We start from the raw sequence: 27,972 nt of genomic DNA, 5'->3' as shown, positions 1-27,972 counted from the left end.
ACTGTTGACATTCAGCTGTACCTGTTCAGCCCCCTCCCCCATGCACACAAAAAGCAGCACGCCTCTCCGACTTCTCTAACGCTTCTCTATTTCTGCTGCAACAGGCGTCCAGAAACTGCTCCAGCTTACAGCACATTGTAGTACCTGGTAGGGCATGTCGTCTTTTTCTGCCAGCTCTGCTCCGTCAGAATTTGATCAGGTATCTTTGATGCATTTTCTTCTTGAGATGAATTTTCCATGTTTTGTCTAGCTCCATAAAAAGTTTATAGAGACTTTTCTTTGGTGGTCCCCCCCCCCCGCCGCCCCCACAATGATGCCCGAGCAAGGGCTTTGCAGCCAAGCTGCCTGGACCTGGATTCCAGTTCTGGTAGACGTGAGCATCTAAGCTGGGCAAGTGGCTCAAACGCTCCGAGTCTCTGTTTCCTCACCTTTAAACTAAGCGTAGCAGTACCTCCTCCCCGTAAGACTGCGGTGAGGTTAACCCGCTGAGCTAACACGAGGTGTGTCTTGGAATAAGTGCCCGGCGTGAAGTCAGTACCCAGCAAAGCTGAGCTGTCACCGCTGCTGTGAGCCTCCCTTCTCACGTCATTACGTATTATTCTAAAACCTAGTTTTAACTGGCTGCCTAGCATCCAGCCGGATGGATGTCTGACGAGCCCTGCACTGTTGGGCATCTGGGCTCCTTATGTCTGCACCCGATACCCCACACACATTTCTAAGCAAATTCTTCCCTCGAGTGTGTAACGACAGCAAAGAAAGTATTTATCAACAAATTGTTTCTGATATCAAACTTCTCTCTTGTGAGATGACTTACAGCGACCTTGAAAACAGCTAGGACAGTGTTTCTCATGTCGTGCGGTACTGCGTGACCAACGGAGAGTCTTCTGCAAAGCAGCTCTTGGGAAGGGGGAAGGAGAGGGCAGAGGGCAAGCAGCACCCTGCACGTCAGAGCAGCATCCTCGCCGCCAACCGTAACAGGACCGCACAGCAGAGGTCCACGTGGACGGTCCTCACCTTAGAGCGTGACACACAGCCGCAACACCCGATGCCCAGGGCGAGCTTCAACCTTAAAAAGAGGCCCCAGTACAGCACCGCAAGTCCACTTGCAAGGCAGAATGTATCTCCAGTATTTCTTAGGAATGAGAATGAAAATCTCGCAGAAGAACTGATCACAGGAGACAGATAAGACCCAAGGTTACTTATCGGACCCATGGAAGTGAACGAAGAAACAGTCATAACAACTTACTTCACCGTTTCCAAAAGACATGAGGCTTATCAGTGTTTAGTTAGGGTTCCCGGGTCTGACGTTCAGAGATCTGGTGCGAAGGCAGCTCCCTGCAGAGCCGAGAGGTCGAGCGCTAAGTCCCTGACAGTGCACAGGGCCTTCGACGGATGTTCTCCAGACCCTGCAACCGCGCTCTGCTCCCGAGGAGCTCCTGTTCTAAGCTCTTCCCAGGACGAGGCCAGCAGGCAGAAGGAGCAAGCCCTTCACGTCTCACTGACACGGAAGGCACTTTATATCCAAATATGTTCCCTCTCGGACCATGCCATGTGCAGAGAGCTCAGCTCCCTCGGTCCCATGACAAAGAGTAAGAGTGTTCGAAGAAAGGAAGGAGGAAAAAAAAGACAGGAAGAAACTTGCTGAAGTAAACGTTTTTAGCTGTAAATGCACATCTATATCTACAGGGACACATACCATCCCAGGGGAAAAGGAGTTCGCACTTTATTCTGCTCATCTTTTCTTCTCAGACTGAGATGTCGATGGCCAAACGACGTGGTACACAGACTACATTTCACAGAAGAACGCTTGGTTAAGCTAAGACACAGTGTATGTTGGTTACCCGAGCCCAGGTATTGCAAGAAAAGGTTTTAATTCTGATCAGAGGTATCTGGTTGTTCGCTCATCTTCACTTTCCGGTTTGGGATAACACTATTAGCCTCTCTAAAGAAGCTTCAGAAATAATGATACTTAGAAATATTCTGAGATGTTTTAGAAAACATCATAAATAAACCTTAACCTTACTAATTAGGGTCATTTCCATTACTAATTATCTTTAAGAGAGCATTAAGATGATTTCTGCCTCCATTTGTTAGACCTTGGAAATAACTTCATTATAGTGAATATTATCTAAACTTTAATTTGCTATATTGGCATTGGATAAACAAAATAGCATTACCTCTAATTAATCCAGGTTGGGGGCGGGGTCAGATTCAGTGCTGGTGATAAATTGAACAAAATTTCAAGACATTACTTTGAGCTTTATTTTAAACTTCATTTCATGAAAAAAAAAAAATCAATTGGCCATTGATTACTCTTGAGTTGCTCATGTTACACACACTTGACTGCCGAGCATCTCTCCTGCTGGGGAAGCGCGTTTCCCGCTGCCCGGGCAGCTCTGGGAAGGGCTGATGGGAGCTGTGCAGGAGGAAGCGGACGGAAACAGGACCAGAAGGAATAACTGAATGAGCCCCGGCACGGTCGCGTCAGGCCCCCCTCACCTCCTGCTTCATCTTCTCAACCAGAGTGCAAGACCCACGACAGAAACGTTTGTTTTCAGCTGATTTTGTTTTGATTTTTAAATAGATCAGTTGGGTAGTTTAATTTCAGTCCTGATCAGGACTAAAATGTGGAGGGAATAACCATCCTGTGCATTCTTTACGTGGTAGCAGACTTTGTGTCCTTCTGACATGACACTGCTCTCAGGTTCTGGCAAATAAGCACTAAGCTCATCGTGCACGTTTCCTGCCCCAGGTCTGGAAGTGGCCACTTCACCAAGGAGCTCACTCATTCAGGGGAGCCCAGCGGGTGCTGGGTGCTGGGTGCTGGGTGCTGCTAGAGTATTACTACTTCTTGGCTGTTTCAGTTGCAGGCTGGGAAAACTTGTTTTTTTTTTTAAAGGGGGAGAAAAATTAAGAATAAACGGTAATATTTTCAATTTAGATTTAAGAATTTAGATCTGAATCTTAAAATTTTTATTTAACTCTTCGATTTTATACTTTATATCTTTTCTATTATGCTGAAAAACCTAGGTTCCTAATAATAATGACATAATTACTTTTATTTGCTTTATCCATTAACATAATTCTTTAAAAATACCAATATCATATAATTACCATTAATATGCTTTCGAGATAAACTTTATCATTTCTTTGCATTATTTTTTCTTCTCGTTGGCATGTATCTTGCTGAGGACTCACAGAGAAACACCTGTACTATACAAAACATCAGCTGAAATAATCCCCTGCTCTGCGTGGCCACGTCAACAATTTAATAAGTAACTAGATTCATTTGTTTCAGTTTGTTTCCAAAATTCAAGAATTGCTTCCCCCCATTTCTGGTCTACTTTTATTTTTGATTATGTAAAACATCCATATAATTCTAGAGTCAAAACTATGTAACTAGCTACTTTCAGAGAAGACTTGCTTCCAAGCCTGTCTTCTCCATCCTATTCCCTTCCTCTTTTCACAGGAAATTTCTGGGATAAATGTTTAACTTATCTTTAAACTGTTCTTTATGTGGCTGTAAGCAAACACGCACTCTCACAACAATTCACGCCTTTACCCACTTTTCTTACCTAAAAAGTACAGGATTAAATACACTGCTCTGCAGGTTGCTTTTTCATTTAACAATGTATTCTAGGAACTACAGTCAATATCTTGCAGTAATCTTTAACGAAAACGATTACGAAAATGAATATATGTATGCATATGTATGACTGAAACCCTATGCTGTACGCCAGAAATTGACACACTGTTAACTGACTGTACTTCAATAAAAAATGACGAAACTCTCAAAAAAACCCCAACATATTCGAGAAGTCACTCCGTGTCAGTGGAGATGGTTCTCACCTCTTCGTGCGGCTGCACAGCGCTCCGCTGTTGGATGGACGGCAACTGCTTGAACCCGTGCGTGTGCCCCTGTCGGACGGCGGGGTTTTCTCTAAGCTACTGCGACAACAAACACTGCCATAAACACTACAGTAGCCCACGCTGAAGTACCTTGTATATGTATTATTTTGAAATTCTGAAAATGTATCTTTGGGACAGATTCCTAGAAGTGAAGCTTCTGGGTCAAAAAGTGAAAACACAGATAAACAATTTTGCCAGACGCTGCCGAAGCCCCCCCACAGGAGGCGTGCACTTTGCTTTCCCGCCAGGACGGTGCCGAGTGCGGGAAGCGTGCAGCCCTGCCCCCTGAGCACACTGCTAAAATCCTGATTTTGGCCGAAGGGCACCTCCGTTTGCCTGTATCTCAGTCTGAGTGAGGCTGAGCGTCTGCTCACGTTTACAGACCGTCCACACGTCTTCCCTGTGATCTTCTGTTCACACCTTTCAGCCGCCCTCCACCCCCCGTGACGCTGTTTGCTTCTCAAATCTTAGGAACGCTCTTTTTCAGGGATATTCGCCCTCTGTGACGTGAGCTGCAATTCTCTTCTGTAGTCTGGCCTTGCCTTAACTTCCAGAGCCCACGCTCTCAACGACGGCTCTAACCTGCATCCACTGTCCTGCCTTAACCCTATACTTTCTCTCTTTAGTTATTTTAAAATCTTTGAAGAAACATACTGCTTCTCCAGGATCTCAAGTCTTCAGAGAAGTAGGTTACATCTTCCTCTCGGCGGGCTGACTGAGCGCGTCTTCGGGGGACTTCTGTCTCTCCACGGGAATACTGCGCGTCGGGGTTGCTGAAGGACCCCAGGGGAGACACTGTGACTGCCTCTTCTGGGCTCGAATGGCGCATCGATTCTTATACTACTGCTTCAGGCGGGAGCTTCCCACATCAGGTGGTAGCACACCCTTCTGCTCAAAGCCTGCTGGAGGGGCAGGCTTCTGAGCTCTGACATCTCCCAGGGGACGTGGGTCCTTCCCCGGGCCACGTTCTTGCTCACGTACCAGCGGTAAAGGCTTGGCTGAGTCATCCGTCTTGCTGTCCCTCGTGTGGCACTCGTCTGACTGCCCTGTCCCACGGCAGAGGTTCAGTTCCCCTCCCCAGTTCACGTCACCCTACGGTCCCGGCTCCCTTCCCTGTGCAGACATTAAAACCCAGCCTGAGTCTAACTGGTCCCAACTGGTGATAATGCCCAGGGCAGCTGCTGCATCTCTGCCTTCCAGTCCCTCTTCGCTTTCGACACCTGCTGATCCTCCTCCCTCTCAGTGAGCGCCGTCTCGCACCATGAACTCTGAGAGGCGGTCAAAGCTGATCTAGTACCTTAGGTTTGGAACAAAAGCATTGTGGTGCCATCTGGACCCTCTGTCAGACTCTAATAATGTGTCTCCATGTCTTTTCTTCCCATGGATGGAGAGCCTGTGCGGCTGGGACAGAAACTCACTCGCCCATGTGTTAACACAGTTCCTGGTAAAACCGCAGCGCGTGAGGTCCTTCACGTACGCCTGTCAAATTCAAGAACCCAGTCTCCTCGGTTGGTTCATTTGGGACTGTACTGTATTGTTTTTCTAGCAATGAGCTTCGTATTTTGAAAGATTTTTCTACGAAATGACCTTTATTTAAATAATGTACTTTTCCATTTGTATTAATTAAAAATAGATATACTTACCAAACAGAATTGCTCATAACTGTGAAAAAGCCAGCATGACCACAATGAGCTAACATCAGCCAAAAGGAAAGAAAATAGACATTCCAGCTAACTAGCAGAGTTTTATCTCAAATAAAAACAACTGCTATTATTATACCAGCTTCAAAAAGGACCCTGGGATCCAGGAACTCTGGTTTACAAGCATTTATAAAGTTTTTTCCTTTGATTTCCTCATATGAGAAAGAGAAATTTTGATTGTAGATGTTCAGGTATTTATTTTGGTGCTCAGTGGGTTTTCTTTTTTTCTTAAAGCTTCATGTAGTTTCCTTCTCTTATCTCAAGGGTACAGTGGATACACCACCATTTATGGTATTAAACTTATAGGGCATCTGTTCTTTCAACATTTTCTGTATTTCCTACTAAAACTCTACTTTTCTTCCCTCTTGGTGGAAAGCAAAGAAACACACCCCCACACCGCCCCCAAAGTTTCAGTTTGCCTTTTTTTTTTTTTTTAAAGGAGCCTAGGTTTCTCCATCTCATTATGATCATTCCTTAATTCTTAGCGAGGTCTGTGTGGGATTCCCTGCTTCTCTGACACAGACACACGAGACAGCCGAGGGATTTTCCAGCAGAGGTCACGGATTTCCCTGAGCTGCAGACGGCCCTTCCAGCTGCCAGAAGGCACATAGCAGCCTCACCAGGTAGCCCTGGTGTTCACGTACTAACACTTTCTAGGTGCCACGCAGGCTTTAACTTGGGAGGAGAGCAGCCTGCATTCTCTCTCTCTCCCTACGAATATTATTAATGTGAGGATGAAAATATATGCAGCGTTTAAAACAGAAAATACTTGATAAGAAATTCTATGCTATTCCTAAGTCTTGAGAGCGGTCCTGTTCCCGGCAAAGCCGTGGTGTGTGAACTCAGACGCAGACCCACAAAGCCACCAAGCTCTGGGAATGCAGTGTCTTGTAGGCCAACCTGCTCACGCCGACCCAGACCAATGCCTGACATGAGGCTGCATGAGACCCGCTATGCTGGACACTCAGCTCCTGACCACGGCCTGACTTCCAGCACGTACGCCTCACCCTTGCAGTAAACCGAAAGTAACCCTGTTCAGTTCTAATGCTGTAAAGATCACTTCTGCCAGCTGCATCTGCCCTCGAAGGAAACAGAAGTCCTACATTCTGCAAAAGAGGCAGAATGTTTCAGGACTATTAGCCGGATCCAGGGAGACCCATAATCATGGCTAAGGAAATAGGGAAACACAGATGTTTGCTGTTGTTCTAGAAGCCAGTGAGCAGGCCAGGGTCCGAGAGTGTCTGCCAGCGTTCAGGCTGTGGATTACACTCTCTGGGCAGCTAGTACACAGTAATTTTACAGATACAGAGGCCATGAAAGAGAGAAGTGACACTAAATTCCTTTACAAGTGACAGAAAAGACAGACACCCCCCTCTTTTTTTAATCTCAGATGGTACAATTATTAATGGTGTTGAATATCTTTTTTGTTTGTTTACCTGCCATATGTATCTTCTTTTGTGAACTGCCTGTTCAAATATTTTGCCCATTTTTAATTGGGTTGTTTACTTTTTTTACTGTTGAGTTGTATTCAAGTCTTATAAAGACATGCAATTTACATTTCAAGAAAAAATCTTGGATAGTGTTAACCCCAAGTTAACAAAATCATTTGCTTAAGGACTGGGCACAGACTACAGGTGCCAGTTACAGCGCACCCGAACTCAGCAACTTAGTGCTGCAAAGCAGAAAAGTTTAGTCTTCTGTCTTTAAATAAAATACCCCTTCCTTGGTAAAGGCAGGTATCAACTTAAAGTTATTTAATGCTTTTTATAGAGAAAAAATTTTCCCTCTGTTTGAGGAAGAGCTAAGCAAGCAACGAGGGTAATCTTCAAGAATTCTAAGCACTTTCAACACACACGGAAAGAAGATGCACTTCAGATAACAAGGATCAAAATTCTCAAAGGAAGAAGTTTTGAGGGACTTTTATGCTTTCTTTTTACAAAATCATGGTCCATGTGTGGAAAAGGAATGACTGGAATTGACTCAAGATATAAGTTAACTATGAACTGTACACCCGCGTGCATGTGCCCTGAAGTATCTTTAACCAACCCAGGGATGCGAGGCCGAGCTGGGGGCCACCACCCTCCTCCCTGTCCTGGGGGTCCTTATCATAAAAGGATCTCTCTGTCCGCATGCCCGCTCACAGACTCACACGTGGCTGAAGGGTTAAAATCAGGACATAACGACATTGTCTCTATTTTCCAAAGTTACTTCTTTTCTTTCTTTCTTTTTTTTTTTTGCTGTGAAACTGAGCGAAAATAGCTTTTAGTCTTTTGTGTAAAGGGGAAGAAAAAAGAAAACTGACATTTATTAAAATCAGGTCTTTCTTAAAAAAAAGCTTAAATTGTAAAAAAAAAAAAAAAAGTATCTCAAATGATCTCATGCTTATGGTTGTGGAAATTCTCCAGTTGTCATTTTAATACACTCAAGTATTTGAAAACCTTCGCTTTCCAGAAATAAACAAGAGGCATCAGGCCCAGACAGATCTTCGCCAGGAACAAATACCCACCCACTGAGGGTCATTTCAGGGGAACTGGTGGCTGAATAAATTAGTGAAATGGGACAGCGAAGCTCATCTGCTGCGAGAGGTGTCATCTTCTAACACACATCAGTACGTGACTGGGCAGTCGGGTGGCGATGAGACTGCGATTCCTAAAGAATCGGGTCATCTGAGTCCGGGCGCTGAAGTTCAGCTTCTGCTGGTCACTCAGACGTCTACCCCCAGGATGGAACCTCCGTCTGACTAAGCAGAGGAGGCAGTTCTGTGCAAGCCTTCCTTCAGGAACAGACGCTCGCCCTAACTCGCGCCTGCGGGGCCGGGGCGGACGCACTTTCCCCACCCCCGCTAGCGAGGACAGAAGCAACACGGGACACTGTCTACACGGGACACTGTCTACACGCTAGACGCGCGTGTACGGCCACTCCCACACCAGCACTCCCCTTAAGCCTCTTCTTTTCTCGGCCTCGATGATTTCCGTCGTCCTACTGTTCTCAGGTGCACTGCCTCTTCCTTCTGCTGCTCGAAGTTGCCTTTGAATCTGGCTGAGTAAAATTTTCATCTTGGTTCTTGTACTTTTCAGCTTCAGAATCTCTCTTCGGTTTCTTTTTAGATTTTCTGTCTGTTTATCGATATTTCCATTTATTCACACATCATTTTCTTGATTTTTCCACATCTTCCTTTAGTTCTTTGAGTGTCTTTAAGACAGTTTTAAAAGGTCTTTCTCTGTTACATCTGCCATTACGTCTTTTTCAGGGATAATTTCTGTTGATTTATTTTTTCCTTTGAACGGGACATACTTTCCTATTTCTTTGTATGTGTGATTTATTTTTTTCTTGTTGAGTTCTGAACATTTGAATCTAATAATGTGGTATCTTGGAAATCAGATCTTTCCCCTTCCCCAAGGTTTGCAGTTTTTTAAATTTTTGTTTATTGTTTTTATTATTACTATTATTCTGATCGTTGTAGGCTGTCTCTGTGCTGAGGATTGGCCTGGGGTGTGAACCTTAGGTCTTCTCGGGTCTTTTCTGAGCTTTCCCCTGGGCATGCATGGTCACTCTCCAATTTTCCTTATATGCTCAGCTGTTTTGGAATGTCTTAGTCTTCAATGTCTGCCTCCCGAAACAGGAAAAAGCAAATAATGAAGGAGATTAGAAAGGGCGCCAGGTCACCATTCAGCCAGAGGAGGAGCCCTGCAACAGTGGCGGAGGGGCAACAACGGTGGCGCCTGCCTCGGGTGTGCACCCCGGGGTCAGGACACAGATCCCCAGTGTCTGGAGGACAGCGGCCTTGCTGCCCACCCTGGCTCCCGCAAGGTGTGCAAGCTTTGTGTATACTGTGTACCTGCCTGCCTCGTGGCTGGGGTGGGGGACGGGTGAGATTCTGGGTATGGATCCAGCCTGAGGCAAAATTTCTTCCCATCTGTGGACACGTGACACTAGAAAACAAGGTACCAGTTTCTGAAGTATAACAGTAGGACAGGTAGGGACAGGGCAGGCGCACCCACTTCAAATACAAGCGGAGTCAAAGATGGCAGGCAGCTGGGCGAGAACCGGCTGGAAAGCTGCCTGCCTGTCCCGCAGAGCCCCGCCTGCCTGGTGTCCTAAGTAGTAAAGCACACAGGGAGGCAAATGAGGAAAGCGGTTACAAAGATAACTTGACCTTAAGGGTCCTCCACTCAGCAGAGACTGCAGTGAAGGGATGCTGAACACAGCAGATGAGAGGGGTGACCCTGCTGCGTCCTGTCACTGGACTCAGGCCGACGACCGAGAGGCAGCCGGGCTCGCTCACGCGTCTAGGGGGGTCTTACCGGGCGGCACGGCAGCGTGTCGGCTCTGCAGTCCGGGCACGTTTGTGAAGAACACACAGAGACTGCGACACAGCCCGGTCTCTGCGTGTTTCTGACGAACTGGCTAGTTAAGAGCTCCAGAGGCCTGAAACATGCACGTTCAAAACTGCTTTCAGAGATCCCATACTCCTAGGTTTGACCACTAGCAGGCTGCAATTTTATACAAGTCCGGGAAAAACATACCCAATTCAGAATGCCCTGTTCAGGAACGTGACTGGCCATACAATAAACTGAGCATTCTCTGCCTTGAAAACCAGCTGCCACAAATATTATTTTAGTACCAAGCTCAACGATGTACTTAGTTAATTAAATTCTTACATCGCATAAAGCCTGTGAAATACAGGGGGAGCCCTGAACCTCAGGTGTAACAGACATCCGTTCTCTGCCCGTCAGAATTTTCTAGGAGCTTTTCAGTCTTGGTTTGCTCTTCTCGAGAAGGCGAACTGACTGATTCTTCAACGATTCTGCCATTCAAAGGGCATCTTAAACGCTGTGTAACAGCCTGGGGCCAGACTTCCATACGTCTGTCTGTGCATATATATATATATATGATCATAACAGTATTTTAATACCGGAATTATTTGTGACGGTTACTTAGTATTATCAGCACACAGGTTTTCAAACCTGGCTGCTTAAAAATCGGTCTGATTTCAGCTACTCTGAGTTCTCAGTCAACACTCTCTACCTCTCATTAATTCAGACAACTATTTCTAAGAAAACTGTTGAAATGCGAAGGTGTCTTTTGATATTAGGTGGGGAAGAGACTTTGGCCTGTCAAAACTCTGAGTTCTTAAAATTAAGCACAGCCCTTTACAGTACTTTATATATTTTCACTGTAAGTTAAAAATAAGGGCTTATTAAAGTTCTATTTATCCCAATAGAGAGTCACGGGGTCATTAATCATACGGCCAAAGGCTACCGAAATCTCTAACCAAAAGCACATAATGCTGGCAACACAGTTTGGTGTCGTGATCTGCAGTGACAGTGGAGTGACGGGATCTGTTCCGGACCCCGGCCCCGTCACTTGCTAGCTGTGTGACCCCAGGCAAACCATGCAGTGTCTCTCTCAGCATCTCCTCTGCACAACACTGGTGACCCCACGTCACAGGGCTGCTGTGAAGACTGAATGGGTCAATTCACGGGACACACTCAAAAGGCTTAGGTCAATAAATACTATGATCTGTGAACACTGTTTTCAAGAAAGCCAGGTCGCAGGACAGATGATGTAGTTCGGCCACACAAACGGCACTCCGTGACGGGTAGCGCAGTTCATCTGACATCACGCCTCTCGTCCTTGAAGACGCGCATCGTTAGTTCCACGTTCACTTTTAGTACGTATCCACGTTAGTTCAGCAGAGACCAGAAGAGGCAGCAGGGACCGATTCTGCAGCGTATACTGGTCTGAAGTGATTCCTTCTAAGAGAAGTTTGGGGGAGAAAGGGGAGCCGCCCCTAAACCAAGCTTCCTAGTTTTACTCATGCTTAACGAGATCCTCAGACCAAGGTCAAGGAGCACAGGAAATGCAGCCACAAATCACACCACCCGACAGGCCTGGGAGGAGGAGGAGGAGGGGCTGGGAGGGGAGGGGCTCGGGGCAGGGAGCCCAGGCTGATTAACTCGCATTCAGGCGATTCCAGAGGGACCAGGAAACTCAGAAGATTTATAAGTTCCCGGTGGCATCATAAAAGGTGGCAGCCTGACACTAGGAGGGCCAGCAAGGTCTGATGCTGGAAACGAAGGGAAGAAAGAGTCTTCTCAAGTTTTTGTGAAGAATGTTCCTGCATCTGGAATTGATGATAAAGACGACGGAACAGATGGAAGAAAGGAGGCTGGGAGGGAACTTCCCAGCACCTCCCAGCCTCTGGGCTGCACCCAACTCCAAGCAAGCAGGACTCATCAAGACATCATCCACCTCTTTGTGGGGAACAACAAAGGTTTCGCGGGATGGTGAGCAACCAGGATTTTTTTTTCCAACTTTGAAATGCAATACTTACGACTTTCATAAAACAAGCAAATTTCTATAGACAGAGCTAAAGAATCCTTACATGTGTGCTTTCTTACGCTGCGTAACTGCTTCTTTAAAGACTCTTCCTAATGCCAGCAATTAGCAGATACTATAGGTACAGGTAAATACACTGGTTTGTCAAAACACGGGAAACACAGAACTCTGCACCTCCCAGTTAATTTTACCTGTCACCCAATGCTACAGACGAGGAGGGTAAAACCCAGGGAGGTGAGTTAGGGAGCCTGCGGCCTGATTCACTAAAAAAACAAACAAAACAAAACGAAAAACAGTAAGTTAGTTGCCAACACTTAGATATCAGGAGCCTTGTCAAAAAGTACAAACTTCCAGCTGTGAGACAAGTCGGCCCCGGGGAGGTGGTGCGCAGCACGGCGGCCGCAGTCAACAGCTCTGCACTGTGCATGTGGAGGCCGCTGGAGTGAGGATCTTAGAAGGTTTCATCACAAGAAAAAAAATTGTAACTACATGGTGATGGACTGTACAGTGAACTCAACGTGGTGATCACTCCACATAGGTACATGTACCAAATCATTATGTCACACACCTAAAGCGAATCTAACGTTACATGCCAATCATCTCTCACTAAACAAAGACTTATTTATGTGGATTCTATGGGGGGAAAAACAGACCTTGGGTAACACGGGGCTCACGTGCTGTACGGCCACGAGGAGCTGGGATGAAGAGTGGCTGCCTCTGCAGGCAGAGCGCGCCCCCCCCCCCCCGTCCACGCAGGCCCCTCCCCGGTCTTCACACCCTCCTCACGCTCACTCCCGACGCCTGCTGGGCCGCGCGGCCCTCGGGCGCGGGGCTCTGAGGTATCTGACCAGCATTCTGGCAGCTGGGAAGCACTGCACACAGGCCGATGGAGATTACACACTTAGTTTAACCGCAGTCGGAGCTGGAGCAGCAGGTACAGAAGGGAATCCCCACGTCGAGGACCCGCCACGCCAGTGAGAGCAGTGCGGCCGAGAGAGCGCGAACCGCCAGCTGCCGGACAGCGGGCGGACATCCGTTCCCCCCACCACATTCAGCTCATGCCCAGTGGGCGATGAACGTGCGGATGAGAAAAGCCGAGGATGGCTTTGCTAAGACAAAGGGGAGAGAAAAAACAACCGATTGAGGGCGAGGAGATTCCAAACTGCAGAGATGAGTGTGGAGGTGAAGATGAAGGGTGAGACTCAGCTGGGGAAGCGGGAGGCGACTCTGGGTGGGGGACAGTGAGCGGAGCCGGTCCTAACGTCCGTGATGGGTCACAGGGAACACTTAGCACGCAAACCATCGGACTGAAGGGAGACAGGGAAAATGCTCGCCTCCTGCTAATTATCCCACGTCAATAAGGGCTGCTGAACCATTAAACAGCGCCTGAGCCGTGACCTCCTACCCGTCACCTCTGGGGGCCGTGCGCCCCAACGAGACAGGCGGCTTCCACTCCTTCCGACCACAAAACAATGGTCACCATCAGGAGATGAAGCCCTACGGGACAGCGGGCGCTGACGCAAGGCTGCAGCAGCCACGGGAGAGAGCAGCCGAGCCGAGCACAGCACACAGACGGCGGCCGGCACCCCGGGTGCACGGTGGCCCGGTGCGCGAACGCCCCCAAGGCCGGTCTCCAGATCCGGACCGAGAGCCCTTAGAGAGACGGACAGACGCCTGCTGCACTCTGCCTGTGCCCCGCAGCTTCCGCGGCGCTCGGGCTGCGTACTTTCCCTCTGTCCCCCAGCAACTCAGGGGCTCTCTGCAGCTGTCCTCCAGCACCGCTCTCCTTTTACAGGATGTAGACTAGCTTTATGGTTCCCTCCCCAGTGCTGGATGTCACTTTCAAGCTAGTTTTAATGCTGTGACGAATGGCTTTTTCCAGTCGCTCCAGAACTGGCCCTTCCTGCAGACAACGCCCCACGAGCCCCCGGCGCATCACCGCGCCCTGCCCGCTGTGCCCCCTTCTCCAGATCTCCTTCTCCCTGGACACGCCGCCCGGCCCTCAGGCCCTCCCGGGAGCGGGGAGCACACCCTCTGCAGCCGGTGGAGCGCGGGGGGGACACAGAGTGCCGAGCTTCCCGCGTCCAGTAAACAAGTGCGCGCTATTTCCCAGCCTCAGGCCTTGCTCCCAAGCATAACGGAAACCGAGAGTTGTTCAGACAACACGGAATAACAACCATTTAAATCAGTTAGTTACAGCTCTTAAAATGAGACAGACTCAGTGATAAATCGCTGATAATTTTTTTTGTTCAGTTTTCCTGGGTGACATCAAAGAAGTACATCTTTTTTTGTCAAACCAGAAAATGCTTATGTGACAAAATTCCTAGAAATGCTGGATAAAGTGGTTGAACCTGCAATGAAGGGCGGTCCCTCTGCCCACGCTGCTGTCACCGGCACCCAGGAGAGGGCGGCAAGTCCGCGGTGAGTCCCAGCCCTTCCGGGTGATCCTCTTCACCCCACGTGAGGGCCCAACAGGCCGGCCACGCAGGGCGGCTGCAGGCTTGGACCGCCTGCTCCCACCCACAGGTCGGGGTCCCGGGGGATGAAGCCCCCTCCACAATCACTCTGGACTTGAAGTCCCCACACACTCAGGGTGCTCACAGCTTTGGGGGCTCTGGGCGGGGCTCGCAGGAGCGGCTGGCAGACCCGGAGGCCTTCCTGTCAGAGCCCCGGGTCCTGCGTCTCTAAGACACAAGAGCCACGCTACACTCCGCTGTTACTTTGTATTTTGTTATTTTGTAGCTTCGAGTTTGTGTTGTTTCTCCTAGTAATTCCTAAAACAAGGACAGATCACACAGTTTTTTGTTTGTTTGTTTCAAGCTCTTCACAAGCAGATCGAGAGGGGAGCGGGCGGAGCATAAGTACGTACTTTCCCCGCGGCGCCGGGGCACAGGTGCGCGTCGTGAAAACGGGACAGCACCGTGCGTGTTGCTCTAATTGCTAAATGACCTTTCTAACTACCGACCCCCTGGAATTTCCACAAAAGATGATGATAAGACTGAAAAGATAACTGGTTCTAATTCTGGTTCTGCCCCTCAGTCCTGATGGGAATTTAGCTGAGAAACTCCCTCTTTGGAGTTTCTGCGCTTGGCGATGCGGTGAGGGCGGGGAAGCAGCTGTGCCCAGCGTGTCACAGGCCACTGAGAAGTCGTAGCCGTTTTTATAGTTACTCTTCCTCTCCCCTAATTCTGAGGTCAGACTCGCGCTGGACACGAGGAAGAGGTGTGAACGCAAAGGGAAAGTCACAGAACTGGAAAGGAAGTGCACGGAGTGCGTGCCCAGTGCTGACCCCTTCGCGCAGGTGGGCATTTAACGACGCTCTTCAATGAGGAAAATGCAAGATTCAGGTCACCAGTTCGACAGAAAAGCTGTATTTCTTCCATATTACCCAAGAAAACACTCATTTCTCCCAGCTGCCCTGAGAAAGACGCCCTCCTCAGAGGAGCAGAGCAGTGGAGTGAACGCAGCCGCCGTCCTGAGAGGAGAGTGAGGACCGCAGGTCCCGAGCCCCTTCGCTGCGTGCCCAGCGTGCGCGGTTCCGCTGGGGAACAGAAGTGGATCTAAATGCTCGGGGCGGTGATCTTACTTAAATTCACACTAACCCTGTGAGGGCATATAAAATGCGACGTAAATTTTGTAGATGAGGAGCGTGAGCCTCAGAGACCCACTCCCCATCTGTGTCACTGGTGAACGGACCAGCCAGAGTCACAGCCGAGCTGATGAGCTCTGGACGGGGCCGCTCCTGGGAAGAAAGACCTTCGTCTTCCCTTCGGAGTGTCTGACACGCAGCACGCGCCTGATGCGTCGGAGACAAATGGGCAGACACAGTGGGTGACGGACGCAGGGACGCGTGCTGAGGCTGCGGTGGGAGGGACGGCAAGGCCAGGGACCCCCTGCAGGGTGGTCTGGACAATCAGAACAACTGGTTAGACTCCAAGTGTCTTTAAGGCAAGACAAGTCCACACTGTCGGACATTAACCCTAATGCAGAGGGTCACAAAATTGCAGCTGTAAATGAGTTTGTTTAGATTCAAACCAAATCCCTTCAACCTGCACTCAAGACACTTCAAAATGAAAAGCGACAAAGAAACCCCCCGGCCTGTCCTGAACGCAGGGGCAGCGCCTGACCTCCCGCTGATGGCAGTTGCGTCAGGGAGGCCCTAGGTTCTCGGGGTGGAGGGAAGGAAAAGGGGCTGAGACCAGGGCCGGCTGGCGGCCCAGAGACCCCCCGGGGCCGGTGCGTTGGCACCCACCAGCGGGGTGCCTGCTGGTGACAGCCAGGCCGCCTCACCACGTACAGTGGGAGCGCGGGCACCAGCACAGCGCCTGGACCCGGTCAGACCGCCGTTCCTCCTCCTTCTGTCCCTCGGGCCCGGCGCCTTCCTCTGATGCGGCCTCTCCCAGGGCTGCTTTCCCATGACTGAGTCCTGGAGGCCCGTTACCCCAGGAGTGGGGGAGCAAACCAGGACCCGCCTACAGGGTGACCCCCTAGTCTGTAACTCCCTTGTGCTTCACCTCCTTCCGGCATTCGGAATCGCACACAGAGGCCAAGGCCCCACCGGGCAGCGGCAGCCCCGTTTTAGGGGCGGGTCTGGTCAGCGCTGCCCGCTTCCTTGTTGGGAGATGGCCTTAGACTCAGGCGCATTCTTGCAACTCGACGGCTAGAGCTTCAAGTTAAAATGACAGTGATGCCACGTCCTCTTTCCCAAAGCCACCCCTCGCCCAGAGGCTAGTGCGCACACTCAGAGAAGTCAAAGACTCAAAATGCCTGGTTCCCACTTGCCACGGCGTCCCAGACTCACGCTGCGAGGGTGAGCAGCGCAGCGCTCCGGGGACGGGGGCTCCGGGGGAGGCCACCGCTGTCCTCCTGCGTGGCTCACCCCACCACAGGACGCCCAGGGCACACGGCCGCGCGCAGAGGTACTCGGGACCTTCTGGCCACTCCTCTCTGAGGTTATAATGAACATCTTCACCTTTCACCCAAGAAAGCACACGGTTTTGACAGCCAAGTAACCAGAAGCCGCTGTGAATGAGACACAGCGCTGGAGCTGCAGGCTCAAGTTCTACCCTACGTGGTGTCCTGAGGTGGAAGGACTTCAGTCACGTGTCTGTGTAGCAGGCCTAGCTGCTTAGGAGAACCGCTGTTGCCCAACACGTGCACTCACCAACCAGGAAACGCCTTTCCTCAACACCCTCCAGCTTCACGTTACCAGCTTTTCTCCGTGACAGACAGAAACTGCGTACACATCCACTGCACGTCTGTCAGGGGTACAGTGTGACGCTCTAATATGTGAACACGTTGTGAAGCCGATGGACACATCCATCACCTCGTGTAGGTACCTTTTATTCTGTTTTATTTTTTTGTGAGAACACTTAAGAACTTCTCTCTTAGTAAATTCCAACTGCACGACACAGTATTGCCACGCTGTACACTAGACCGCCCGGGCGGTCCTGCAGAACTGAAGCTGTACACTTGGCCTCCACCTCCCCAGGCAGGGGGCAGAAATCTCCCCACTTCCCGCACCCCGGCCCCGAAACTACACCTCTATTCACGTTATCTGCGGTGATGAGCCAATCTCAGTGTGGACTGCGGGACAGATGCCTCCAGTAATGAGCACGTTCTCCCCATCTGACTCAGCAGGCACCCCGACACTGGCGGCGTCCTCCTCCCGCGACACGCGATTTTAGACGCTGGCAAGGGTTTCTCTCACTCGCAGACGAGCAGCGCGCTGTCTCCTCTGCGCACCTGCCCATCTGGCACCCCTTCTGGTACTTTCTCAGCAAAGTCGGGCGGACGTTATTATTTATGTAACGACGTCTATTTCTAGGCAGCTGTGATGGTCCACAGAGGAAACACCTTTGCTCTGTAAATACTGATTCTTGCTAACCTGAACATTAACTATCATGCTGTCGGTTGTGACTGATCCCCTAAAGCAGGAAAAGAGAAATTCCTTCACTTGAAAAACCCTTTCCTGATCGGATCGCTTCAGGCAGAAGAGCAAATCTAAACGGCCAAGCTGCACAGAGCACGTGCAGGGGCAGGAAGGGGATTCCGCAGAGGGCGCGTGGCGCCCCTGAGGGAAGAGCAGTGGAGAGGAGGAAGAGGCCTCAGACGCTGAAAGCCAGCTTTCTCCTTATTCTCAAAGGGGGACGTTTTCTCCTCCCGCTTTAAAAATTTTGGTAAAATACACAAAACGTAAATTTTACCATTTTAACCACTTTACAGTGTATAGTTCTGCCCAGCAAGTAATTTCCAGTGTTGTGCAACCACCATCAAAGGGGAGATCTCCAGCTCTCGCTTCACAGATGAAAGGCCTCGCGTAGTAGCGCGCATTACATTTGCGCAGAGTTTTAAGTGGAAAAGAGAAGGGCAAAACCTTGCTCTCACCTTCAGAATGCACCCGGCCCCAAGTAACAGGAAATCATTTAAATGAAAACAGACTTGGTGCCTTCGGTAGGAGGAATCTGACTGGATGTGGAAAACAAGCCTTGCACCAGCGGGTGGCAGGTACCCCACACCCCTGCCGCCTCCTGGGCATGAGCCTCTGGACCCGGAGGTGCCACTAAAGACCCCAAGAGCCCCTGCAGACACCTCAGATCACTTCCAGGTACCACACAGGTGTGGGCGCTGTGGACCCCTGTGGCCCGACTCTCCTGAGAGACATCATCAAAAAACAAAAGCCTTTTGCATTTCAAATGGGCAGAATTTCACGCAGCCGTTGCAAAAGTTAAAAAACGTTCTCATGAGACGTGTGACCTCTTCCAAACCAGTCCTCCTACCGAGAATTCTCCGGAGACTGTGAGGACTGAAGCCTCTGCCAGTGAGGGTGACTGAGACGAGGTGGGACGGGTAACCCGAGACCGCGACCTGAAGGCAAAGGCCGGCGGGGACGCGGGCGCCCAGCCCAAGGCGTACCTGCTGCTTGAGCTGCTGCACAAGCCGGTCCTTCTCCCGCTTCAGGGCGGCCACCTCCTCCTGGGTCTTTTTCTTTGAGGACGAAAGCTCCAGGAGAGCAATGTTGGCGTCTTTCTCACTGATGGCGGCCAGAAGGGCTTCCTGCCTGCAAGAGAGAGAACGCCCAGACCCTGGTGAGGTGCGCACAGCCGTCCTCTGCAGTCACTGTCACTGCCGCCCCCACTTTGTGCGGGACGAAGCCAATGGTCCGTGTGGGCAGGAATCCCATTCGGGAGTCCCTGACTCTAAGCGTCTTCAGCAGGGGGTTCCACCGACCCCTTAACAGAGAGTTCCCACGTACGGCTGCAGTTAACTCTGAAAGTAAACAAAGCTCGTGACTTTTTTTTTTTTTAAGTAAGAATTAACCTGTCATTTATACATCTTACCATGTGACTCATTCTTTTGATAAGTATTCTGCGGCTTCCAGGTAAACTGAGGCACCACGAGCACTGAAAACATTTTTATGTCCAGAACGGACAACAAACTGTAAACGTAAGGAACCAGGAGTGAGGACATCAGCCAGCCGTCCCCGGGGCACGCGGGACACCTATGAGGCCTTTTATCGCAACAGTGCAAACGAGTTTCCAGTCAAGGCTTTATTTGGCAATGATCTGCACACTTTTGAAGCAACAATTTAAACTTTACAGATTCCTTGTGGTTTCGCTATTTGTTGGTTCGTATCCAGAAGGAAAAGAAGGTGGGATTTAGTGGGGGGGGGGGGTGTTGAACATAAGAAATGTACAAGATAATCAGAATGCGGTTGGTGAATGACCTTACGGTCCAAACGCACCCCCCCCCAATAGCTCATCTTTTCTGTACGTCATCTGGAAGGAGACAGGTCTGATTTACAGGAACTGTGTAAGTGGCCTGAGCTTTTGACCTGAGGAAATGCTGAATCTCACTGAGAACGCACGTTAACCTTGCTTCTGTCTCTTGTTAAGATAATCGGGCTTCAACAGCAGGCATATGGAAGAGCTTGGGCTCAGCCACAAACTCGAAGCCTATCTTCTGAGTATTCTGACGGTATATTCCGTATTCAGACGGGCAGATCCGGGGAACTCTGAGCAAGCAGCACTCACAAACGGAGGATGTAGGTCTGTTTACATCACGGAAGTGAGACCTGCTTAACGGGTCTCTGCTGCTGGAAGGGAAGATTCTCAGTGACCCCCGTGTGACTTCCCACTGTCCCCACTCCAGATGATTCTAAGAAATGGCAGATGGCTTGCCCCAGGAAGCTCTCGTCAGCACCAAAGGGATGATGATGGTCTAAATATATTCTCTGACCACTTGAAAAAGTATGTTAAGTGGAGAAATGAGCTTAAAAGTGAAGAGGTTCAAGCTGGTCTCACTCTGCAGTTTCCTGCTGACATCTGCTCCCTTTGGGGAAGCCTGGAGACTGACACACGGGAAGGAGAAACGCACGTTCTCAACCAACGGGCTGCACTCTGTGCGGCGACACTCAGAACCACGTGTTCAGCGCAGGCAAATAACAGGAGATGAATGAGAAATAATTACGCTGTCCAGTTAGACGAAGTCACGAGAACGTTTGCTGAATGCAAGATAAAAGGTGAGAGGATCTGAGTTCCAGTCTGTGCTTAAGGAAAGCGTCATTATATGAAAGAGTAAGAATTATTCTGTATTGCCAAAGCATCTTGACTGAATCCCAAATTCTTTTGTAAGTGACATGCCTGGCCAGCTAGTGTCGTACTGTTAATCTCTGAGGTAAAATGTCACATTCCCAAAACGCAATGCAGCAGGTGACAATTCAGATCCTGAATTTTAAGATAAAGTCTGAGCCACTGGAAGAGTGCCTTTTTAACAAGACATATATTTTGAAGTTTTTTCTTTTTTCTATGCAATTCAAATAAAAATTTTATTTTGTGGGGGAGGGCAGAGCATGTGCTCAGCACGCACAAGGTCTCGGGTTTGATCCCCGGTACCTCCCTCGATGCTATCTATTTTTACTGAGTGTTGATGATATATTATGAACTGAACAGAAGCAAAATTCCTCTCCCACATCCCAGGCTCTCACCCTCTAAAAACGCCCTAACAGACGAACATGCCGCTGTCCTTTCCATTTTAAAACTCCTCGCGATACTGACTTCTGCACGTCTGTGTGCCTAGAAAGGGCAAATCGCAGTCAAGAGAGTAGAACGCCATGCCTGCACGTTGTCCCTGTGAACGCAGAGGCCCCGGGTGACATCAGGATCCTCTGCGGGCTCATCAGCTTTAGGTTTTCTTTTGTTTTTGGAAAGGGACAGGGATAGATAGCACTGTTCTTTTGTCTACAAATTGGGTAAATTTGAAATGGACACCACGGGGGAGAACAACCTCTTGAAAAAAATGTGGAGGGTAGGCACAAATACTAAAGCTAATAAACGGTAACAGCCATCTGACTTTTCAGGAGTAAGAAAAACCCTTGGTCCCTCAGTGTGTGTGACGGCAAAGAGTATGTGGTGTAGCTGAACTCGGGGGCTCAGCTCTACAGAGAGCACTCAGAAGTGTCTAAAGTCAAACATTTTTAAATAGCCTGTTTTTCAGAGGGAATGGAATTTAAAGTGAAAAAAAAAAAGCAAACAAGAATTTTATTCTAGTGCCCACCTAGTAATGTAACTGCTTCTTTGAAAAAAAGATACTTTCTTTGTTTGGGGGGAGGGGGAGGTAATTAGGTTTCTTTGTGTAATTTTAAATTAATTTTTATTTTATTTTTATTTTTCAGTGGAGGCACTGGGGATTGAACCCAGGACCTTGTGCCTGCCAAGCACGCCCTCTGCCGCTGAGCCATACCCGCCCCCCTGAAAAAAAGATGCCTTCTGATAACAAAGTAATAACCCTTCATTGGAGAAAAGCTGAAAGATACAGAAAATTATACAGAAGAAAATAAAAATACCAGAAATAGTTCCTTTCTAGCTAGAGCCAAATACTGAGACTGAAAGTCAGCTGTTCTAATACCAATACGGCTACTTCGGAGGCAACGCGCGTTGGTGGGGATTAGCGAGTGGCTTTGGAAGCTGTGCTGAGGCCTCTCCGAAGCAGAGGAACGCGCACGGGCGGGACCCTTCTGACTCCGCCTCCGTGAGTCCTGAGCCCAGAGGGAGAAACGCAAGCACACGGATGCGAAAGGGGGTACGTGTGCCCCAAGCCCGGGGCAAGACGCTCTTGCTGCCAATCACTCCCCTGGTTCTGCGAGTGACTCCCCTCAGTTAAAGAAAAGGAAGAAAGAGGTGAGGGAACAGAACCTTTCAAAGTGACTAGAACCCCCTACTGCATGCTAACAGGCCCCCCGACTGCAGAGTGAGCAGGCAGTAAGAGAAATCCAGCTTTCAGTCACCTGTCTACCCCTCCATCCCTGGTGCTGTAAACTAACAGGTAAGAGCACAGGTAAGCCTGCCCTTTGACCTGCAAATTCTAACAGAATCAAGATGTCTGTAGAAGTACTCTGAGGTGGCATCCGAGCTTCGAAAAAAAGGAAGACCCTCCCCTCCCCGTCCCCTCCCTCCTTCTAGCAAAGTTCAGAAACAGGAGGCAGATATTCAAGGCAAATGGAACTCAAAATCCTGCTGGTAATTCCTGGATGGTTGGGAACAGCGTGTCAGCCCTCTCTTCCCTGCACGCGAGAGACACAACCAATGTTGGAACGACAGTGGTTAACATTTGAGACGGAGTCCTCGGTAAGTGTGCGTGTTTAACAGAAACGCAAGACGGGGAGGAGTGTTCTGTCCCGGCCTGTGCTGCGTCTCCACCATCTGCATCTCTGGTCTCACCACCACTCTCACTGCCCATGTCACTTTCATTGGTTTCCTTCCACATCAAAGGCTTTGTTTGGTCTAATATTTGACCAGCTACAATTTCCCACCCACTTCTTCCTCGCTGTCCTCCGAGGACCCTGTGTGACTGAGTCACCCCCGTTTTCACTCAGGCTTACGCCACGCGCTCCACCTGGAACCCTGGAGCGCTCTCGCCTTCAGGATCCGGCTCCTCGCCGCCTGCAAGCTGCCCTGTTCAGCGTCTCCTTTCAGCCCCGTCACAGTTCCAACCCCACTGGCAGCGCCCGCAGCATCCAAGCCCTGCAGAACTTCCACACGGCCGCGGCGGCTGCTCCGACCGTATCATGTGGCTAGCTGATGTCTTTAAAACTTTCTTTCAATGTTTCTATAAGTCTTCTATTCTTTCAATTTATTGGGCTGCTAATTTTTGAAACTTTTAACTTTTTTCTTTTTTATTGTGGTAAAATACAGGTAACATAAAATTCACCACCTCAGCCGCTTTGAAGGGCACGGTTCGGGGGTGAGTGCGCTCCCCCCGCCCGCACCGGCTCCAGACCCTCCTCTCGCAAAACTCAAACTGCACGTGCTGAACACTCTCCGCTCCCCTTCCCCATGGTCCCAGCTCCACCCTCGACTTCTTGTCTCTGTGAATCAGGTTCCTCCGGGCGCCTCACGTAAAGGGAACCCTGAAGCGTTTGTCCTTTGTGACCAGCTTATGTCACTTAACACACGGTCCTCAAGGTTCATCCCTGTGGCTGTGGGGGTGGGTGGTCAAAACCGCTTTTTTCAAAGCTGAACAATGTCCACTGTATGCAGACATCACTCTTTGTCTGTTCACCAGCTGATGGACATCTGGGCTGCTCCCACCTGTTGACTACTGTGAATGCCCCTATATTTAATTTCTAAAATACATTATTTTCCTTTGAGAGTCTTGGTGCATGACTGTGAACACCAGAAGCGTGCAAATACAGTTAAGTTTCTGCATTGCATGTGCCTACACCATTCACATTTTCTTTTCTTTCCCTGCAGTGACTCTCCAGACTCCAACGCTACCTGCCAGTCTTCCTATTTGCCGGAGGCCTTCTTAGTTGCTGCTGGGGCACAGGCTCCACGAAGGCAGGGTCTCTGTCTGTCGAGCTCACCGTGCGGCCCGGGTGCCAAGGACAGTCCCTGCCGCGAGCGGGCACTGCACAAACGCGCCCTCCCTCTGGGCCCCCCGTCACCTGCGGCAGTGGTCCCCAGAGGCCCCAGTGTTGTCCCGTTTCTGCGCTGTGGGAACAAGCACTGCCTTTGGTGACACAAGATCTACATTATGCCACAGTGCAATAAGCAAAGAGACAACGGACAAGGGAATTCTAAGCACGTGAACGTCAGTCCTAGCTGCCTACCGAGGGGGGCGTCTGTGAGGGGGAAGGAGGTTGACTTGCAGAGCCCGGGAAGAGCTCAAGAATGAGCAAGACCGTGGCTGCGGACGGCTGTGCAACTCACAGAAGTGTATCAGACTTGCTGGACAAACAGTGGTTCTCAGACATGGCAGAAATGATTGCAAGTGGAAGTCTGTGCTTAGCTCCTGACCAGCCGCATCTGAACTTCAGAGGATGTCCAGTTATACTTTTAAGAAGCTTTCTGGGGGCGGGGGGGATAAATTAGGAATTTGGGGTTAACAGTTACACACTACTATATATATATATATGATAGATAAACAACAAGGACCTACTGTACAGCACAGGGAACTATATTCATTATCTTATAATAAACTATAATGGAAAAGAATCTGAAAAAGTTACATATATATATAACTGAATATATACAAACACTGAATCACTTTACTGTCAATCAACTATACTCTAGTTTTAAAAATAAATTAAAAAAAAAAAAGAAGCTTTCTAGGTAATTTTGAGACCCGCTACTTTACAGTAAGATGAACTAATTTAAAAGACCAACAGTAAGGTGTTAGGTATCCCTGATTCCCCACATCTTTGCCAAGACTGAGTTTTTAATATTTGTATTTACTTTTCCAAATTCTTAAGTATATACAGACCCTTCCAATTCCACTGTAAAAGTGATCAGCTATACCAGACTCCTAAACTCTGAGGACAGTGCAGATGCTCACAGTTGGCCATCGCTGGGCTTAGCGATGTCACACACAGAGACCCCTGTGGCACGGCTCCGCCCAGCACAGAGACCCCTGTGGCACGGCTCCGCCCAACACTGTCTGAAAGGCGAGCATTTCAGTGACGTATCCACAGGCAAATTTCCGCCTATCTTCACTGCGAGGGCCCTCACAAGACAGACAGGTGAGCTCAGGATCTTCAGCTTTCTAAATCTCTGCCTTTAAAACTAGCTGGCAAGCCAAGGGAATTTCTGTTGGGGATTTACTCAAATCCTATCAAAATCCCTTGTGAATTATGTCCTAAACCCTGTGATTTGTGTTGGAAGTCGGGGGTTGGGGGAGGAGGAATAGCTTAGCATGAGCCTCGACAGATAAAGTTAAGTGGTGGGTTCGCAGTAACATCTGGGGATGCTGTGCACACAAGATTTATAAGGCCTTTTCTTTCATTTTGTCTTTGCTATTTCATAATAGCATGTCCTTCGCCTCACGTTTGATGGTATAATATGAACAGCCATTTCAGAACACGAATCTCCCTCGTAAAGATACAGTCGCTTCAGAGCACGGCCCGCTGGATTCCGCTGTACTCATGCTTCGGGCTGTATCATTTACTGTGTCCTTTTTCCTTAGGAGGTTTCTGTTTCCAAAGGAAAATAACATCTTCTTACATTGTTTCTCTGAACTCAAACACCAGAACCCCTCCCCATATTCAGACATCTGTTCTGAGAATCACTGAAGGCTTTAAGCAATTAATCCCTGCACTCTGTCACTGTCCCACTGTTTACTCAAACTTCTCCAGCCGTAGATGGATAACACGTCCCCACCAGCTGTCCACATGGGGCTACCGTGGGGGCCGCCTGCCTTTTCGTCAGCCTGCCCTGCACGCCAAGTCTGTCTGCTCTGACACTTGCTAGAACACTGCCAGTGGGATCACGGCCCTCGGTTCTCCACCTTCAAGCACAACCGAGAACAAAGCGCGTCTTGATTTCACAAAAGAGCCAACATTACACAGAACAGCTAATGTTTGGATCTGGGGTACACTGACTGAGAAAAGAAGTAGGAACAGTTTCAGTGAGTCAATATCCAAACTCTTCAAGCCGTCTGTGAAGCATATGAAAGCTGCAGGGACACACATGAGTGCGTGCTGGCGCCGCCGAGAGAGGACCAGAGACGCCTGGGCTGCTGAGATCATGAAGGTCACCAAGGCACTTTCTGGCCAGAACAGATGCAAACAAACTCTGTAACTTATTACCTTCCTGTGGTAATGATTCCACAATTCAGTCATTCATCTGCTATCAGTTTGTTGGCAAAAAAACTGTAAGAACAACTCCTCTCCTGTGCATGTCTGGAACGAAACATCTGGTGGGGAAATCCTGCAGGAACAGGCGGTGACTACGCGTGCATCTGGGGGATGGACGTTACTACTGCCGGCAGAGCTGGTCTCGTCTTCCCTGTGTCTTCCCTTAGGCTCCAGCCACCTGTCAGCTGCCAGGCACATGCTAGGAGGCACGGGCACTACACCTGCCTTTCCATCTTACACACAAGGGGCACGTGGTCACAGGGGCACAGGAGGGGGGATGTAGACTCTTCTGATAAAAGTTTTTTTTTTTTAATTCTACGGTTTTTCTACATTAGCAATGACATTATTTTTAATAGGAAAAATACGTTCAAGAACAGCACAGCAGCCACCAACACTGCCTACCGAGCCACACATTTCCTTCCCAAAGACACAGGGAAGCGACAACTGAACATACTGCTTCAAAACAAGCTTTAGAATTTACGTGAACTAAAAATGGTTTTAAAAATTTAACTACTTATTTTAACAACAGTCATAAGGACTTAAAACCTACAGAAAATGGTAGCTCTTACTGTATGGTGACCTGGCCTCGGACCTCCCGCCCCTCCGAGGGGACCTCTGTCTGCCTCATGTTACAGCAGCGTCCACATCGTTCCCATTTCGTAAACCTGATCAGTGGCATGAACCTCGTCACGTCCACCTTCAACTCAGCCGATTCCGATGCAGTGGTTGAGCCCGACTGGTGCCTTGCTTACAGGGGAAATTCCATTTTCCCAAGGGTCATTCACCCTGCGACTAGTCAGCCTGGCTGAGCAGAGCAAGAGTAATAAGGACAAAATACGTTTTCTGATTTCCAGTCTGTTTCGCAGCAAAAAATTTTAGACACAGTTATTCTCTAGGTCAGCATCTGTCAAAGTGTATTCCACAGAAGCGAGGTGAGAGACACTAAAAACCATCCTGTGAAGAAAGATTCCCGTGGTCAGATAACTCGGAGGAACACTGAGCCCAGCAGGACGCTGGCACAGAACTTCTAGGAGCTTCTTTCGGTGCAAGCTACGCACCTTTAACAGGAGTGTGCTTTGGGGTGGGGGCTGCCCGGGTGCCGCCCGCAGGCCAAGTCTGTCCGCCCAGTATTTACGTTCAGTCCATGAGCGAAGAATGGCTTTTACATTTTTATGTGGTTAAAAAATTAAAGAAAAGAGTAATATTTTTGTGACATAATATAAAATAATATTTTGCGAAAATGTGAAATTTAAATTCCAGTGTCTATAAATGAACTTTTTATGGAACACAAACATGCTCATTTGCTTGTGTGTTTTCTACGGCTGCTCAAGCCCCAGAACAGGAAACCTGAGTGGTGTGACAGAGCCCAAAGGCCCACAAAACCCAACGTATCTGCTACCTGGCACTTTGCAGAAGTGTGCCAACCCTGTTACAAACCACTTCCAAACTCGCTCGAATGGAACCCTACTTCCTTGTTTTCTGAGTGGAACACCCAGTTAATACCTTGAGACACACAGTATCCCAAGAAAACAGTTTGGAGAGTGGTGACTTAAGGATAAGCCAGAGGCTCTTCAAGAGACTGAATAAAAGAGTCTTAAAGAGCAAAAGGGTAAAAGCCTACCGTGATCATCATGCCGCCGGGATCACCCCACAGCCAGATGCTCCGCTCAGCACTTCACACGGATTAGCGATTAATCCCGACAAGCACCCCGGGAGCCTGGGGAGGAGACCTCGAGCAGGCTGCCGCACCGCCGGGCAGGAGTGAGAGCGGGTGCGGCAGCGCTCAGCCTCGAAGGTGCTGGAGGTAATGCGCTAGACCGGCGAGAGCGGGGCGGGGGGCGCAGGAGCGCCGGTGGAGGGAAAGTCTGCAAAGGGCTGAGGGCAATAGTC

The 27,972-nt window shown here is 49.2% G+C and overlaps 1 protein-coding gene across 1 annotated transcript in view; it reads right to left on the bottom strand.

The window, feature by feature from the left end:
* Positions 1-27,972, bottom strand: part of ERC1 (ELKS/RAB6-interacting/CAST family member 1) — a 289,213-nt gene that overhangs the window by 44,088 nt on the left and 217,153 nt on the right. Inside the window, 1 exon segment of the mRNA XM_032472831.1 lies at positions 18,867-19,011. Coding sequence (XP_032328722.1) covers positions 18,867-19,011 — 145 coding nt within the window.

This window comes from Camelus ferus, chromosome 34 (assembly GCF_009834535.1).
Source record: "Camelus ferus isolate YT-003-E chromosome 34, BCGSAC_Cfer_1.0, whole genome shotgun sequence".
Lineage (NCBI taxonomy): Eukaryota > Metazoa > Chordata > Mammalia > Artiodactyla > Camelidae > Camelus > Camelus ferus.
The sequence above is the reverse complement of the archived record's forward strand: the minus strand, read 5'-3'. Positions and strand labels throughout refer to the sequence as shown.